Source organism: Monodelphis domestica, chromosome 3, assembly GCF_027887165.1.
Source record: "Monodelphis domestica isolate mMonDom1 chromosome 3, mMonDom1.pri, whole genome shotgun sequence".
Lineage (NCBI taxonomy): Eukaryota > Metazoa > Chordata > Mammalia > Didelphimorphia > Didelphidae > Monodelphis > Monodelphis domestica.
Window position 1 is genome coordinate 500,273,957 of NC_077229.1, and position 17,247 is coordinate 500,291,203.

At 42.1% G+C, this 17,247-nt stretch overlaps 1 protein-coding gene across 3 annotated transcripts in view; it reads right to left on the reverse strand.

Moving 5' to 3' along the window:
* Positions 1-283: 283 nt before the first annotated feature.
* NLN (neurolysin) overlaps positions 284-17,247 on the reverse strand; it is a 146,011-nt gene continuing 129,047 nt past the window's right edge. For all 3 annotated transcript variants that reach the window (XM_056824852.1, XM_056824853.1, XM_056824855.1), the window contains exon 13: positions 284-847. In XM_056824852.1, the coding sequence (XP_056680830.1) occupies positions 713-847 (135 nt within the window). In that variant the 3' untranslated portion in view covers positions 284-712. The remainder of the gene's footprint in view (positions 848-17,247) is intronic.

Consider the following 17,247-nt stretch of genomic DNA (forward strand, 5'->3'; position numbering starts at 1 on the left):
AGAAATTCAGACAACAAGGGAGAAGAAAGTGAGGGCTAGGGGAAGGGAAAAGATGACAGGATCTAAGCTGCAGCCAAATCCAAATCACAGCACCTACTCCAAACAAGTGCAGCAGAAAGTTGGATAAGATGAGGTCTGGTGTGCGAAGGTGACTACATGTGTCACTGAGGCAGGTTCTTTTAGCCCTGAATGAAAGCCAAGGCAATGACCATAGCCCTGTACTGGTAAATGTCCAGTCAAAGTTGATTCAAAGCCTCAAGGAAATATTTACAACAAAAGAGAATTATGTGAATATTCATTTATATTCACAGAAGCCACATGTACAAAACTTCAAAATGTAGGAATGGATTAAATGAACCTTTTAACAATGTACATTCATTTCAATTTTAAAACTGTCAGGTTTCTCACATGTACATTACCCAGATTACAATTTAAAAAACAAACAAATTAGTCTTATGAAATTTTTATAAAAAGAAGTTCACATATGTACTTAAATGATGTTTTTATAACTACAATTATTTTCTAATGGGCTGTTCCTACAATTACATTTTATTTTGTAATTCCGTGGTTAAGTTTGTGCTTTTTAAATAAAATCAGACAGGCAGAATTCTACATATTTTCAGGTCTGATAATGGCTCCTGTTTTAACATCCCAAATACCAAGCAACATGAATTTGTCTTCCAGACACGACTGCTACAAAAGATCCCTAGTTTTACAGAGTGTGCAAGCCTTTACTTATTAGGAATGCCTTTTGGTTTGGCTCACGTTGCAAGAAACTTTGGAGCATGTCCATGCCGTCCTGTGATCCCCCAGGTTTCAGGATAAGGTTTCTGTATTTCATTCCAACCTAATAAAATAAAACATTATGTCTGAGAGTTCATGTTTATACCAATTTTCCAAATCTATATATAGGCTTTTAAAAGTTAAGGGAGTGGGGACAGGCTAGAAGTTGAAAGGAACTTCTGGCTGGATCCTTTGGTTCCCCCTGGGGTAAAATTGCTTTGGAGATCTTTCTTAGTCCCTTAGATTTTTTTGGAGAGCAGATGCAATTGTTCTTCTCTGGTCCTCTCTCTCCTGAATAGTCTGACTCTTTGGAGTTGCAGAAGTTATAATGCCTTTGGGTGTGAAGCAGGAAAATGTTAAGAGGAATATCTGGCATGTTCATGTTTAGTATCCCCAGGCAGGCAGAGAAGCAACTTCTGTATAAACTTTTTCCATTCTCAGTTGCTCCCTCAAACTACTAGTTCTACTCCTAAAGAAAGCAAAGAAGGTGTTTAGGAATGCTACAAATGAGGGTTCTAGTGGTCTGCAGCTATTGCTATTATTTTCTTGGAAGAAGCTGAATTACAAGTAGCCCCTCCTGGGCTTGGGGCCCAAACAGAGAAGGGCCCCTTATGGTTCTGGAGGGGTGTTGGTTTGAACACGGATCCCTTCACAAAGCGAGGATTCAAATGGATGACACTCCCTCCATCTATACATCAAATGGACGACACTCCCTCCATCTATACATCTGTGTTTTACTTGGGGGACTTTCAGCATTTTAGGCATCTATATGACCATAATCTACCAGAATAGGAAGTGGCAAATTACTCCAGTATCTTACCAAGAAACCCCATGGACAACATGGTCCACAGGAGCACAAAGAGTCGGACACGACTGAACGACTTAACAACAACACGAATATGCCAAGTAAAATTCCTCTTTGAAGCAGCAGGAATTAAGGGCAAGAGACCATGATGACAACTCACGTGCACACAGGCAGGAGTTCCCAAAGGACAGCAGAAGAGGAGTGAATAGGAACCAGACCTTGATGGAAGATCTAAATCTATTTGGGTCAAGAAGACTGAAAGACTCCACTTACTGCAAGACGAGCTAGAGAACTGCTGGGGACTAAAGCAAGAGGAGTTCTGAGTAACCACCACGAGAGAAGTGGTGGTGGAACCAAACACATTAATATGGAACAGGGAAAATGGATGCCTGAAACAGATCACCACCTCTACCCCTTACTGGAGCCAACTCTTGATTTCCTCCTGAAACAAATCTTTGACTGTAGGGATAAGACATATCAGTGGCCGATGGGCTAATTTATCTCTTTCTTTTCCTTGCTCCATGGGCAGTCAGTCAATAAAGAATTGTAAAGTACCTACTATGTGCCAGGTACTGGGCCAAGGGCTGAGGATAATACAAAGAAAGGCAAAAGACAATTCCTGCTCTTGAGGAGCTCTTAGCCTAATGGTGGGATTCAACATGGGAACAAGAACTATGTACAAGATATAGACAAGATAAACTGGAGACAATCAATAGAGGGAAGGCATTGGTGTTTGGGGGGGGCGGAGTTGGGAAGGGCTTTTTTGTAAAAGATGGGATTTTATTTTGTTTTTAAACCCTTTATCTTCTGTCTTAAAATCCATACTAAGTTTTGTTTCAAGGCAGAGGAGTGGTAAGGGCTAAGCAACTAGAGTTAAATGACTTGCCCAAAGTCAAACAGCTAGAAAGTATCTGAGGCCAGATTTCAAATTTGAACCCATTACCTCCCCTCTCCAGTCCTGGTTCTCTATCCACTGAGCTACCTAGTTACCACTTAGAAGATGGGATTTTAGCTGGGACTTGAAGGAAGTCAGGAGAGATAAAGAAGGAGTGTATTTCAAGGATAGGGTACAACTAGTAAAAATGTTGATTAAAGGAGCTTTGGAATATCTGTCCTGAAATAATTGTGTCATTTGAGAAGTAAGCTAAGAGACAGCTAGGTAGCACAGTAGATAATGGGCGGTCCTGGGTTCAAATTTGACCTCAGACTTCCTAGCTATGCGACCTTGGGCAAGTCACAACTCCAAATGTCTAGCCCTTACCACTCTTCTGCCCTGAAATTGATACTTAGCATTAATTCTAAGACAGAAGGTAAGGCTTTAAAAAAAAAAAAGTAAGTTACGGTATAAGATATGGAGGTGCCTATTCTGGTCATGGGCTAGAAGTCTTATACCAAGACTCACCAAGTCCAAATTTTGGACCTCAGTCAACAAGCTACATCTTTGACGCTTATGTTTCTTTCTTTGTCTTATGTCTCTAAAGTTGATCAACACCTTTCATTACAGGTTGAAAAATGAGATAATAAGGAGTGAAAAGAGAGGAGGTGGAGGAGCTCATCCTGAAATTCAATAGTCCAGCTGAGGGTTAGAGTGTAGACCATTTGGATAGCAGATGGGAAGAGAGCTGTGTCTTGGTAATAACATACGTATGTATACTTATGTTTATTTAGCACTTTAATATTAACAGAGTCACTATTTAAGGATAACTTCCAGGGAATTCTCCTCATCATTTTCCCAACCAGATGCTTTCCTGGACTTCATCATCTTCAGAAACTCATCATTCTGCAAGATGAAATCCAACTCAGAAACTCACACCTCCTCTGCCCACTTCCCACTCAGGCTGCGTGACTGCATCAGGCCCCCACAGATAACCTCGACCCACTTCCCCTTCTTGGTTATTTTTACCTCTCACTGTGAGCTCCTTGAGGGCAGGAACTGTCTTATGTCTTTTTTTTTTTTGGTATCCTCAGTACTTGCACAGAGTCGGAGCTTAATAAATATTTTCTGACTCTATTTCAGAGTTCTTTTCTCACAATAATCTTCTTATCTAGACAGTGCAAGTGACTTTATCCTTATTGTACAAAAGAGGACACTGAGGCCCAGAGAAATTAAATGATGTGTCTAAAACTGATATTAAATGTAAGAGTCGGGATTAGAACCTAGATTTTCAGATTCTAAGATCAGAGCTCTTTCTACTATCAATCAATTAATAAACATTTATTAAGTGCCTACTATGTGCCAGGTATGGCATATACAAAAAGTATAGTGAGTATACACTCTGGCATACCAAATGAAGCAAAGGAAATTTCTGACCTCAAGGAGCTTATTCTAATGGAGGAAACAACAATGTCGTTACTCAGTCCTGTCTGACACTTTATGAAGCCAGAAACCATAGCATTCCAGGCCCTTTTACTCTCTTCTATCTCCCAAAGTCTGTCTGCATCCTGACAACATCTATCCATCTCATTCTCTGCTGTCCCCTTCTCTGTTTGCCTTCAATCTTTCCTGACATCCAGGTCTTTTCCAATGTCTTCTCATTATGTGGCCAACATATAAACAATAAATGCAAAGCAAAGTAAACACAGTAAATAATTACTAGGGGAAAGGTTCTAGAATTAAGAGGTTGGAGAAAGCTTCCAATAAAAGGTGAGATTTCTCAGGAGAAAACATGGTTTATCACTTGTTTACACGGGTATATGACTTGGGGTTTTGGTATTAAAAGATGACTCTATTACACAAATGAATAACATGGAAATCGGTTTTGAGGGATAGTATATGTATAACCCAGGAACAAAATAAAAAAAAAAGGTGGGATTTCAGTAGACTAGGCTGACTGTGACAAAACAATATTCCTTACTATTCCTTCCCAACATAACTTACAAACCAAATGGCTTTGAGTCCACCATGGGGCCACGTTCCTTTCTGTAACATCCAGTGAGAGCTTTGAGGGGGAACCTGGGCTTCCTGAAAGAGCCCTTATTTCCACTTTTAGAAGGATGGGCTAAGAAAAACTGGTTCTCTCTGGTGGCAGAGGAACAGAAAACATGGCCTTTATCTGCTGACTAGCTCCAAGCTCATTTAACTACTAAATGGCGGGCAGAGACTAAGATTAAGTGGTGGCAGCCCTGGGATGTGGCAGCTCACGACTCCTCAAATGGGCCAAGTCATTTTGGAGCTAGGCCCTGCTCAGGCTCACAAGATGTGGTTTCATAGAGCTCAAGCCTTTTGCTGATCCCCAACTCCAAACAAGTTGATTCAATTTCCTGAATTACAGTGCGATGGTCTCTTAATAGTTTCATTTCCTTCACAATGAGTCTTCGTGGTAATAGGATCTTGTTTTTCTTAAAAGGGTTAAGTGAATTCTTGGGCTTTAGGAAAGCACCAGGCTCTCAGGGTGAGAGAATGGAATGGGTCAAACATCCTGGACAGAGAGGAGGCAAGAGCCATTATGTCCATGCACTAGATGTGCTTACAGATCCCATCTGTCCACTCCCAGAATCCAATGGACTCTATGAACTCCTTGAAAGGCAGAGCTCCGTCCTTTTTCATTTTGTATCCCAAGCATTTAGCAGGGTGTCTGATAAATAGGGGGCACTTAGGAAATCTCTTTAAATTACACTGAATCAGAGAAACTGGTTCTGAGAGAAAGGAATGAATACAACATAGTCAGGGAGCCCCTCTCTTGGTAGAACACTCACAAAAGGGAGAAGTTCAAATAATCAAGGGTGCAAAGGCAACATTTTCCTGCCCAATGAATGAACTGGTTCTGTGGATAATACTTCTAGCACAGTGAACCAAGCTCTCTTAAACAAGTAAATACTTTAGGCAAATGGAGAGACTGAATGCTTCCCCCTATTTCCTATTAAAAAGTCACTGGCCTGTTCATTCATTGAAGATTCTTACTAGGAACGTGGTAAAAAGAGGTTGAAATGAAAATCTTTTAATATGACAATCTTTGTGTCTCTGACTGCACAAATGCTCCCAATGATGTTTTCTAAATCCTTGAGTCTCTATCTAGGTTGGTTACCCAACGACAAGGTCTATAACATAACCATCTCTTTTATTTGAGATATTTCTAACAACATTCATGGTCTTCTTATGTTGTCGTGGTTGAGTCATGTCTGATTCTTTGTTGACCCCATTTGGGATCTTTTTGGCAAAGATCCTGGAATGGTTTGCTATTTCTTTCTCCAGTTCATTTTGCTGGTAAGGAAACTGAAGCAAACATGGTTAAATGACTTGCCCAGAGTCACACAGCTTTTAAAAGTATCTGAGGATGGATTTGAACTTAGGTCTTCCTGATTCCAGGTCCAGTATTCTATCCCTTGTGCCACCTACCTGCCCAGAATTTAGTTCTTTTAAGTAAAACTAATGGTAGAACAGTAGTTGTTTTTATTGGCACTTACGTGGAAATAACTTCCACCTCTAGTTTTATAAACAATGGCAAAAATAGTACTTTCTTGAAGAATAGAAACGATGGATGGGGCATTTAAATCATACAGGTACGTAAACCCAGCTTGCACTGAGGAGATCCATAATCACTCCAGAGTTTGGTTTATCCACCTAGGAAAAACCAGTCTATGAAAAATAGCTATTCTTCAGACTATAAAGAGCAGCTGAATGGACAAAGTACGATGTGCGTCCATCACTGTCTATGTGTAGATCTAAATATCTTGGATGGATACCCCAGTGTATATATGTGCCTGGGAAAGGCATCACACGCAGACAATGAATTGTGTCTTGGATTGCGCAGGAGGACAAGGGTGCACTGGGCTGCCTATGGGACGAGGCAAAGTCGTTTAAGCGATCTCAAGTTTCTCCCTGAAACAAAGACCCATCATTTTAACACCAACTTCTGGTCCGTTTGGCTTTTAGGACCCCACAGGCTCTGAAGCTCACCCTGTGATATCACCCAAAGGAGGTGGAAAAGCACGTTTTGGATTGAAGCAGGCTGCCATATAGTGTAAGGAATTCTTAAGGAGAAATGTAGGAAGGGTGTCATCAAAGAAACGTCTGAACGAAAAAGAGGCACTAGCCATAGGGTGCTAATGATGCTTAGCTCTGGACAGGCTGTGAGAAAGTGACGGGATAGCTAGGTGGTTCAGTGGATAGAGTCAGGTCTGGAGTAGGGAGGTCCTAGGTTCAAAAATGCCTTCAGATACTTCTTCACTGTGTGACTTTGGGCAAGCCACTTAACCCCAATTGCCTATTACTCTTAGAGTCTTTTACCTTGAAACCAATACTTAGTATTGATTCTAAGATGGAAAGCAAGGGTTTAAAAAAAAAAAGGAGTAAATACTTGAGGAATCTGTGGCAGTGGATTTAAGGAAATAAATGAACTGGAATGACCCAGGACAGGAAGGTCTAGAAGGACTGTTAGTCAGTCAGCAAGCATTTATTTTGTGTTTACCATATGCTGAGAAAAAATACAGTAACTGTTTCCCTCAAGGAGCCCACTTTACTAGGGGAAAGAAGTGAAAAGAAAAGAAACCAAACATACATCCTTGGTTGGGGAGAGGGTGTCAGGGGCTGGAGAGGAAAGGCAGCTGGATTTAGTGTTTGTGATTTGAATCACTGGAGAAATACACTGAGGAGGTTGCAGAGCCACTAGCATGGGCTTTGTTTGGGATGTTCAGTATAGGAATATCTATAGAGATATGTTTCAATAAACCTTCAGGGATATCTCTTGCCTTTATATACGTAGCTCTTCCCTGTATTTATTCCCATTCTCTGCTCCCAGAGAGCTATCCTTTACAGAAAAAGATTTTTTTTTTAAAAGGAAGAAAAAACCCAACAAAACTAATGAATACATAGAAAGTTCTGCTATTTTATGCCATGTTCCACATCTATGGAACTCTGACCTCTGCAAAGGAGAAAGGGACAGGGATTTTGCATGATTATTCTTTGGGGTTGGGACAATAAATGACTAATAGCATGAGTGTGAGCAGCTGGGTGTGGGATATAGAGCACTGTCAGGAAGTCAGAAAGACTTGGGTTTGAATCCTGTTTCAGACATCAGCTGTAGGGGCCTAAGTAAGTCATTTAAGTGCTCTGTGTCTCAGATTCCTCATCTGTAAAATGTGTGTGTGAGGGGCAGACTTGATGGCTCTCTGAGGTCCTCTCTAGGTTTAAATCTATTATCTTGTGAACAATCATAATAATTAATTGAACTGAATGAATTGAATGATGTAATACGGGCACAGCTAACAGACTATACTCCCTCGAATCTTGGTAACAATACAAAGGGGGAGAGAGCTTTTTGTTTTGGGCTAAAATACAGGGAAATTTCTACTCTATTTATATCTCTCCCTCTACTCTTTAAGCCTGCTGAGGGATTGATTTGGCCACAGCTGACTCCCTCCCTCCTTCCCCCCATACTGTTATTATTTATTCCAGATTTATTTTAAAGTATTTTGAAATGTATTCCAGATAAGCGCACATGCCCACAACACATCTTTTCTTTGCTAACTTGGCCACAACACCCTCCCCACTGCCCCCTTCCTTTTTCTTTTAAGAGGGAGAAAATGAAAACTGAGAAGAAGGATTTTGAAATGGTGAGTCTGGCAATAAGGGAGAGGAGAAGAATCAAGGAGAAAGAAGGAAAGAGACTGTAGCTCACCCGTGCCTCCTGCAAATCTCAGAAGTTAGTGCTGTCACTAGGGAGGAAAGGCCCAGAGAAAGAAGTTCTAGCTCCACTACTTGCATCCAGGCATCCTGCCATGAAGAGCATTAAGAAAAAGGCCACGCAGGGCAGCAGGTAGTCTTTGGGGACACCCGCACATCCTGGCAGCCTGGCTGGAGAGGCTCTTCCAGATGCAAACCCTGTTCCTTCCTCCACACCCCCTCTCCTTTACCTCTCCCCCATTTCAGGTCTCCATCCCCTCCTGCTGGGATGCTGGCAGCAGCCTCCTATTTGGTACCTGTGCCTCAGGGCTCTCCTCCCTGCAACCAGCCCTCCACCCAGCACCCAAGAGATCTGACCTTTTCCCATGGCTCCCTCCTCACTGTGCAAGCAAGGATGAATTTCCTGGGTTTCAGTTAAAACTCAAGACCCAACCCATCTTTCTAATTATTCATGTTACTACTCTCTAGGCACCCCAGAGTTGAATTATGCTGGGTTGTATTCTTTCTTCTTCATGTCTCTGCACTGGTTGCTTCCCTGATCTACTCTGCCTCTAAGAATCCCCAGCCTCCTTCAAGACTTAGCTTATATAGGAGGCAGCTGGGTGGTTCAGTGGATAGGGAACCTGGCCTAGAGACAGGAGGTCCTGGGTTCAATTCTTGTCTTAGACACTTCCTAGCTGTGTGACCCTGGGCAAGTCACTTAATCCCCATTGCCTAGCCCTTACTACTTATTTTATTCTTATTTTAGAACCAATGCTTAGAAATGATTCTAAGACAGATGATAGTTATTTAAAACAAAACAAAGCTTAGCTTACATGCTACCTACTAGAAAAGAATCTTTCCTGCTTTCCCTTCCCCTACAAGGCTACTTCCCACCACTCTTGTGTTTTATCTCTGTCATTAGAATGTAAGTTTCTTGAAGGCAGGGACTGTTTTTATTTTTTCCTTTTTAAAAACCTGAATCTTCTATTTCAGAATTGATACTGTGTGAATTCACTATCTAGGGGACCTCCAGCCCAGTCTAATCCAACAAGGCTCTCCCCAGTGGATGGACAGAGGAGTCGCAGAGTCACCCGCCTGCTAGTGGAGTTCAGGAATGTGACTATGAAGGCCGCTGGCCGGTCCAAGGATGGGGGGAGGCTTGGTTGTTCTCTTGGCTCTCCTCCCTCTCTCAAGTTATCCTGGTGGCTCTTATCTATCTTGCTATCTCTGGCAAGCAGCAGGGCAGAGCAAATTGCACTGGACTGGAATCCAGGACCTCATCTTACTTTAATTTAGGAAGGCTGGAAACCTTATTTCTCTCTTTTTTTCTCTTTACTAATACTAATAAATTCAGTATAAAGCCACCATAACAATGCAAATACAGGTTCCAAGGCAAAAAGTGGTACGGGCTAGCTAGATAGCTGGGGCTATTGCTCAGAGTCACACAGTTAGGAGGTGGCTGAGGCCAAATTTGAATCCAGGACCTCCTACCTGAAGGCCTGGGTCTCTATCCACTGAGCCACCTAGCTGGCCCTAGGATGTAAGTTTCTTGAAGACAGGGCCCATTTTTACTTATTATTATTATTATTATTTTTTGCATTCTCAGTATTTAACATGGTGTCTCACACCCAATAAACATTTACCAAAGACTCATTGATTGACTGACTCTATCATTAAAGTGTTCAACATGTCATTTTTAACTTCTCTTCCCTTCTCTCTGTTCAAGACAGGCAAGAGAATGAAAGAGTGCTGAAACTGGGCCTGGGAGAGGAGGTGATGAGAAAGGAGAGGAGACAAAATCCAGAAGATGCTGACTAGAGGACCAGGAGAGCATAAGGAAAAACCACCCCCAGCACCTGAGATAGAAAAGTCTGTCCCATCCTTAATGATCTCCGGAACATGCCTTTGTAATTCATCCCAAGCAACAGCTTTATTTAAGATTCCAAAATCTGAAGGATCCTGAAATACTCTATTATACCAAGATCTGGACAATGAGATCATTTTGTATGATGTCAACCCCAAATTCTTCTTGGCTCTGTGCCTAATTTTGCTTATGAAACCATGCAACAGGGTAGTTAGGTTGCACAGTGAATAGAGAGTCAGATCTGGAGTCAGGAGGCCCTAGGTTCAAATTTAGCCAAAGACATTTTCTTAGCTGTGTGACCCTGGCCAAGTCACTTAACACCCCCCCCCCCCACTAGCCCTTACTGCTCTCCTGCCTTGGAACCCTAAGGCAGAATATAAGGGTTTTTTTTTTTTAAAGGCTATTCATCCTCTGTATGGAATCAAAAATGAAAATAAAATCTTTAATTCTCCTTCGAGATGCTTTTAAAAGTGTCACTCAAGCCCTATTTCCTCTTCATTGTTAAAGGGAACACAGTTAAGCATTACACAAAAGTGGAAGGAAGAGAAGATAATTTTGTCAAAACATACAATTGCTCTTGAACACAGAACATTTGCTTCCCATTTTCCCACAGTGAAGAGGACCGTAAAATGAAATGGTTCTAGTGAAGGTGTCTGTCCTTGCTCTGCCACCCCCAGGATCAGGGGCTTGTTTTTGGCAAGCACAGCTGAGGGCATCCCCAAGACCTCTTCCAGAACAGCTGTGCGGACCCCAGGAGCTGGGCCCCAGGCAGCCTCTGAAGGGGGCCAGAGAGCTCTGAGACTTTCCCAGGTCATCTCCGGAGCTTCTCCCAACAGATGCTGGATGCCATCTTAAAAGCTAATAAAAGAGATGGCGTGTACGCGCAGCTTGATGTTCTCCATGAAGAGAGACTCAAGAAACGGACTCCAGGTGAACTAGGCACAGGTGGAAAATGAGAGAAAGTTTCAGGGCTTTTAGGGGAAATCTGACAGCTTGAATAGTCTGGCAGCCGGCGCATGTTTCCTAATGGTGGGAAATATGTACCCGTGCCTTATAGGCTGCGTACACATATTGCCTGTAGAAGAGGCAGGAAGGAGGCAAACATACCAGCTTCTCTCAAAGATGGAAAGACTCAGATTTAAGTCTTGCCTCTGCCTTGGTGGTGTAAAGGCTCTGATCCTGGGCAAGACACTTTTTTTCCTTTCCAATAAAACCTATTATTTATCTATTTTTAAAAAACGTCTTACCTTCTGTCTTAGAATCAGTGTTGTGTATTGGTTCCAAGGCAGAAGGGTGAGGCAATGGGGGTTAAGTGACTTGCCCAGGGTCACATAGCTGGGAAGTGCCTGAGGCCAGATTTGAACCCAGGACCTCCCCTCCCTGGGCCTGACTCTCCATCCACTGAGCCACCTACCTGCCCTCTCTGGGCAACTTTCTAAGGCTGTAAATTGCAGGAAAATTCCCGTGCTGTAGGAATTATCTCATGCTGTGATTTCCTATATTAATGAAATTATAGGTTCAGACCCTCATCCAAATACATACCTAAATGTATATATACATCTTGTGATTTTGAAAAAGATTGTTTGAAAGACTGTTCTCCCTCCTTCTCATCTCTCTCTCTCTGTGCCTCTGTCTCTTCCTCTCCCTCTCCCTCGGTCTCTCTCCCGGCCCCTCCATTCATATCCATCTCTTTATTGGTTGCTCATTGTGTCCCACTCTTTGTCACCCAGTGGCCTATACTGTCCAGGGGGTTTTTTGGGGCAAAGATACTAAAGGTTTGCCATTTCCTTCTCCAGTGGACTAAGGCAAACAGAGGGTAAGTGACTTGTCTAGGGTCACACAGCTTCTGAAGCTGAATGTGAATGCAGATCTGACTCCAGACTCAGCACTCTACCCACTGAGCCAGAGCTGCCTCCATCCACACATATGTGCATGTACATATATAGGTACAGATGTATATATAAGTATATGTCCATGTTAGACGTCTCTCAGTTTAGAAGGGTCTAAATTTAAGCTCTGAAAGAGCAGTCTCTTCAGTCTTGCTTCTTAAGGCTCAAGCTGATGGGGAGGGACTGGGGTGGGGGTGGGGGGGACAGAGAACAGCCTGCTTTCCAGGGGAAGCCCACAGACACTAGCCAATAAGCTCTCAGGCCCCCAGCACTGGGGCTCCCCAACTGGAAGCCAGGGATCCTCGGAGAACTCTGAAATTCTCTCCTCTGATTGATTTTCTTTGTTATTTCTTCCGCCTCCAAGAATCTGTTAAAGGGACCAGTCCCACCACTGGCAATAACTGCCACATTTAAGAGATAAGGCCAAGTCCAAGAGAAGGATAGATGCATGTTGGCAGGAAGGGAGCTATTGCTCTTAAGAACTGTAGAAATTTCCCATGGTGGATCCTCACCCCAACGACGATGAGGCAGCCGCTGCTCCAGGGGGGAAAGCAGTGGCTATGACTCCACACTATGTGGTGAGGAGAGCCCAGCCAAGGGGCCATCAAAGCTCAGCAGGATGGGTTCCATCCTTTCCTTTTTACCCTCAAGAATTCCATGTTCATTTTCTGATCACACTTGCTAATTTCCCTGGAGGAGGAGGGAGCTCCCACTGAAGGATCTTTTCTGAAGATGCAGCTTGGGACCCTCTGAGAAGATGCCTGGATTGTGTTAATTGTGTTAAGTGATTTATCCAGAGACACAGTGCCAGTATATGTCAGAGGAAACACTTGAACCTAAGTCTTCCTGACTCCAAAGCCATTTCCCTATCCACTATACTACCCTGCCTATACCGAGCATATTAAGCATAAGTTCTTTTTTTTTTTTGCTTCTGGGTTATACATATATTCATTTTTGTAATAAAGTAATTTTTAAAAAATAAAACCCCAAATCCTATACCCATATAAACAAATGATAAATCCTATGCTTTCTTCTGTCTTTCTACTCCCACAGTTCTTTCTCTAGGTGTGGATAGCATTCTTTCTTTCTCCTAAGCCCCTCAGAATGGTCCTGGATCAATGCATTGCTGTTAATCACAATGTCAATCACATTTGATCGTCCCACAATGTTTCAGTTACTGTGTATCAGGTTCTCCTGGTTCTGAAGCAGAAGTTCTTAATGGATTCCTTGACATAAGACAGAGGTAATCTTTTCAAAGGAGTCTGATTTGCAGCATGGCCAGGAAAAAGCAGGATTTAAAAAGGAACAGAATACCAAATCTCAAATGACCCTGGTTAAATTTGCCTTTCTCTGAGGTCAGTAATGACAGAATACTTATCCTATGCTTCTATACCTGTGGGTATAGAATACACATTAGTGCTTTTTTCAATCAGCTCGAAAGGCATACCTGCTTTTATTGATCACAATATAACTCAGCTGTTTAATTAAGAAAATGTTAAGCCCACTAAAAAATAGGTTCTAAGTGATTAATTTTTAATATTTCTAGAATGAGCATTTGATTTTCCTAACTTGACATTTACCTCAAAAGTAGATTTTTTCAAAACCAGGTCAGTAATTTGATAGTTTAGCCTGTGATGTCATGTGGATTCCCCTATGTATGTCTATGAAAAACTGGCGCCAACAGCTGCTACTACTGGCTTTAATTCCCAGCTCTATAAAAGAAAAGATTTTTACTACATGGTCTCTGCTTCCCTTCCAGATTCAAGGAGCACAGGTAGGTGTATCATCTGGCCCAGGAGTAGATTGTTCCTCTGAAGCCCCAAGTATCAGTGTCACTGATGCGAGGAGATTAGGGGAGAAAGCCTTGGGACATTCTCAGAGTGTGAAGTCCCCCAAAAGGTAGCCCAGAGCAAGCGACAGGAAGGAAAACAGTATCGTAGGGAAGTGGTTAAGACAAATAATCCGGCAGACAGTCTTTTCATCTGTACTACGCAGCTGAAATATAGAATTTGGGGGATGCTGGCCAATGTTTGGCTCTGTTCAAGGACACAGCTTCATACTGCCTTCCATTAGCTTCCTATTCACTGGACCTTGAAATATTGAAGTCTGGATGGATCAGTCATCATGCCTGCTTGATTTCTAGAAATCCCGCTCTGTAGCATTCCTGAATCTGGATTAAAAATGATTTGGCTAGTGGCCAGCCATAGAATTTGAGAACAAGGCCAAGGTATGGAGGGGACACAGTGACAGGCTGTAATTCTCCAGAACTCTGGAGTTATCCATCATTTGGCTCACCCTTCAGCACAGAGCTTCCTGTTGGAGTGGAAGACATCTGTGCTGAGGGAAGCCACTGCGATGTTGGTAAGATGAATGGGAGCATGGAGTAGATGACTGGGTGGATGTATAGCAGAGTAAGTGGTATCCAAGTCTTCCAAGTGTGTGATTAGAATTTTGTACCCCAGGACTCCATTTCCCAGAATCCCACTTTTGTCCTCACCTTACATCCTGACGTTTTAGAGATAGTCTTCCCCCCCTCCCCACTCTCTTCTCCCGCTAATGCGGTTGGCAAAAACTTCTCCTTACTCAGGCTTTTACTTTTGTCATTTTATTTCCTCTACTTCAAGTGATTATTAATATTATTATTAATTATTAATAAATCTTATAAAATAGAATACTTAGAGTCATTGGATATTAATTTTAATCTTAAACAAGGAAGCCATCTTGGACTTATTAGAAGAAGTGGGGATATAATTATGCCCATCTTGGCATATTTAAGTTCTATGGCTAGAGGATAAAGTCTATTTAAAGTAAAAAATAAGTAGGAACTGCTTTCTCAAGTGGAACCAACAGAAATCAAACCCAACTGACATTTTCCAAATTAAATCATACCTTCAAGAAATATCAATTTGTGTGCAAACATAGGGGAGGAAATAAAAATATAAAAGATGCAGTCCTTGCCCTCAATGAAGTTATAATCCAGACTGGGAGATGAGATGTACTCTACATACACATAAATTTTAAAAATCAGTTAATGAGTACCATATGAATGAGATAAATAAGCTTCAGTAGAATTTCACAGGCGCTCATTTCTGGCTGGAGTGATTAGGGAATGAAGCATCTGAACTAAGTCTTTTCTTTCTAAACCTTTATCTTCTTCTCTGTCGGTATTAATTCTTCTTTTTTTTAAACCTTACTTTGTGTCTTAGAATTATTGGTTCTAAGGCAGAGGAGTAGTAAGGACTAGACAATGGGGGCTAAGTGACTTGCCCAGGGTCACACAGTCAGGAAGTGTCTGAGGCCAGATTTGAACCCTATTTTCCTGACTCCAGGCCTGGAGCTCTATCTATTGTGCTACCTAGCTTCCCCTTGAGCTGGGTCTTGAACCATGGCTAAGGTGCTGATAGCTAAAGACAAGGTAGAGGATATTTCAGGTATAGTAAATGACCACGGTAAAAGCAAAAAGGAAGATTATACACTTAGGTATATAATAGATCATTTTGGCTAAAGCATAAAGTTTATAATGGGAAGTAATAAAAGGAGATAATTGCTACAAAGGCAGATAAGGGCCAGATTATGGAAGGTCCCAAGTGCTATATTAAGAAAAATGTTGAGTTTTTTTCCTCACCATTATTTCATATGATTACCTTCAGCCTAGCCACACTGAACTACTTACTCTTTCTCGCCTCTTTGCCTTTGTTTGCACAGTTGTCCAGGTCTAGAATAACCTCCACCCATATTTCTATCTCTTGGACTCTAAACCACCCTTCAAGGTTAAATTCAAATGCCACCTTCCCCATGACACTTCAGCCCAGCCAGAAGTCATTGCTCCCCATCCTGAGACCTTTCGTGTACTTTTATTTTGTGCTTCAGACTTCCCTAGTCTATTTTGTATTCTCTCTATGAATGGCCGAGGAAGGTTTCTGAAGAGGGAGAGACATAATCCAAGTGGTGATTTAGGAAGATGCCCAAAGTTTAGTACCGAGGCAGCTAGTGACTCATCAGGAGATAGAGAACTGGGCCTGGAGGCAGGAAGACCTGACTTTAAATCTAGCTATATGACCTGGCAAAGTCACTTAACCTCTTTTGGCCTCAATTTCCTCATCTGTAAAGTGGGGATCATAATAGCTCCTACCTCCCAGGGTTATTGTGAGGATCAAATGAGAAAATAATTGTAAAGCACTTAGCACAGTGCCTGGAACAAAGTAAGTGTTATAAGTATGTTAGCTATTACTACTACTACTATTATTATTACTATAACAACTGGAAATAGGTGGAACCTAGAACAGGGACCCCAATGGCTACAGAATTATATTAGAGGAGTGAGGTGACAAGGAACCAAAACAGGGTGAGGTGGAGGATGAAAAGAGAGATTATGAAGGTAGACTAAATTATAAGACTTGGTCACTGGTCAGTGCTGGGAGCAAGAGAGAGGGGCAGTCAAATATAATTTTATGGGTTCAAATCTAGGGGATGGGGAGAATATTACCACTGAGAGAAATAGAGACCTGGAGGAAAAGGAGGAAGAGCTGTTTTTTAGGGAAAAAGATAAAAAAACAGAATTAACAAGAAGGTGATGAGGTAGAAGTAAAGATTCTGGAGATCTGACAGGCCTGGAAGTAGAGATTTGGGAGTCATTCCTCTAGCTAGGACCACTGGCACCATGGGAGGAGATGGGCATTCCAAGGACAGAGCCTTGGGGAAAGTCTACACGGGGGAGGAAAGATGGCCTACAGCTCTATTTCTGACAAATGATCTTCTCAGAAGCTTTCCATTTCCTCATCTAAATAAGGAGGCTTTGGAACTAAATGACTTTCAATGTTTTGGCCAGCTGTATCAAAAAACAGTTGGAAAGACAGGAAAACCATTTTAGTTTGGTAACTGTGTCATAGAAACCAAGAAAGGACAGAGCTCCTCAATGGTTAGTTTTCAAAAGTAGTGTCCAGTGCTGCAGGAAGCAAAGGAGATGAGGCCTGAGAAGAATCAGTGGATCTTATGATGTTTTGGCAGGGAAGAAAAGGAAACAAGGATATATTAAGTGTCTTCTATATGCCTGGTGCTATGCTAAGTGTTGTAAGGATTATATCACTTATTCCTCACAAAAAACCCTGGGATGGAGGCAGTATTACAGATGAGGAAACTGAGGCAGAGAAAAGGTAAGTGACTTGCCCAGGGTGACCCAGTGACTAAGTACCTGAGGCCAAATTTGAACTTGAGTCTTCCTAACTCCAGTTTAGCATTTTGTCTTTTGAACCACCTAGTAACAAAGGGAAGAAGAGAGCCGAAGTGGAGAGGAGATAGAAGC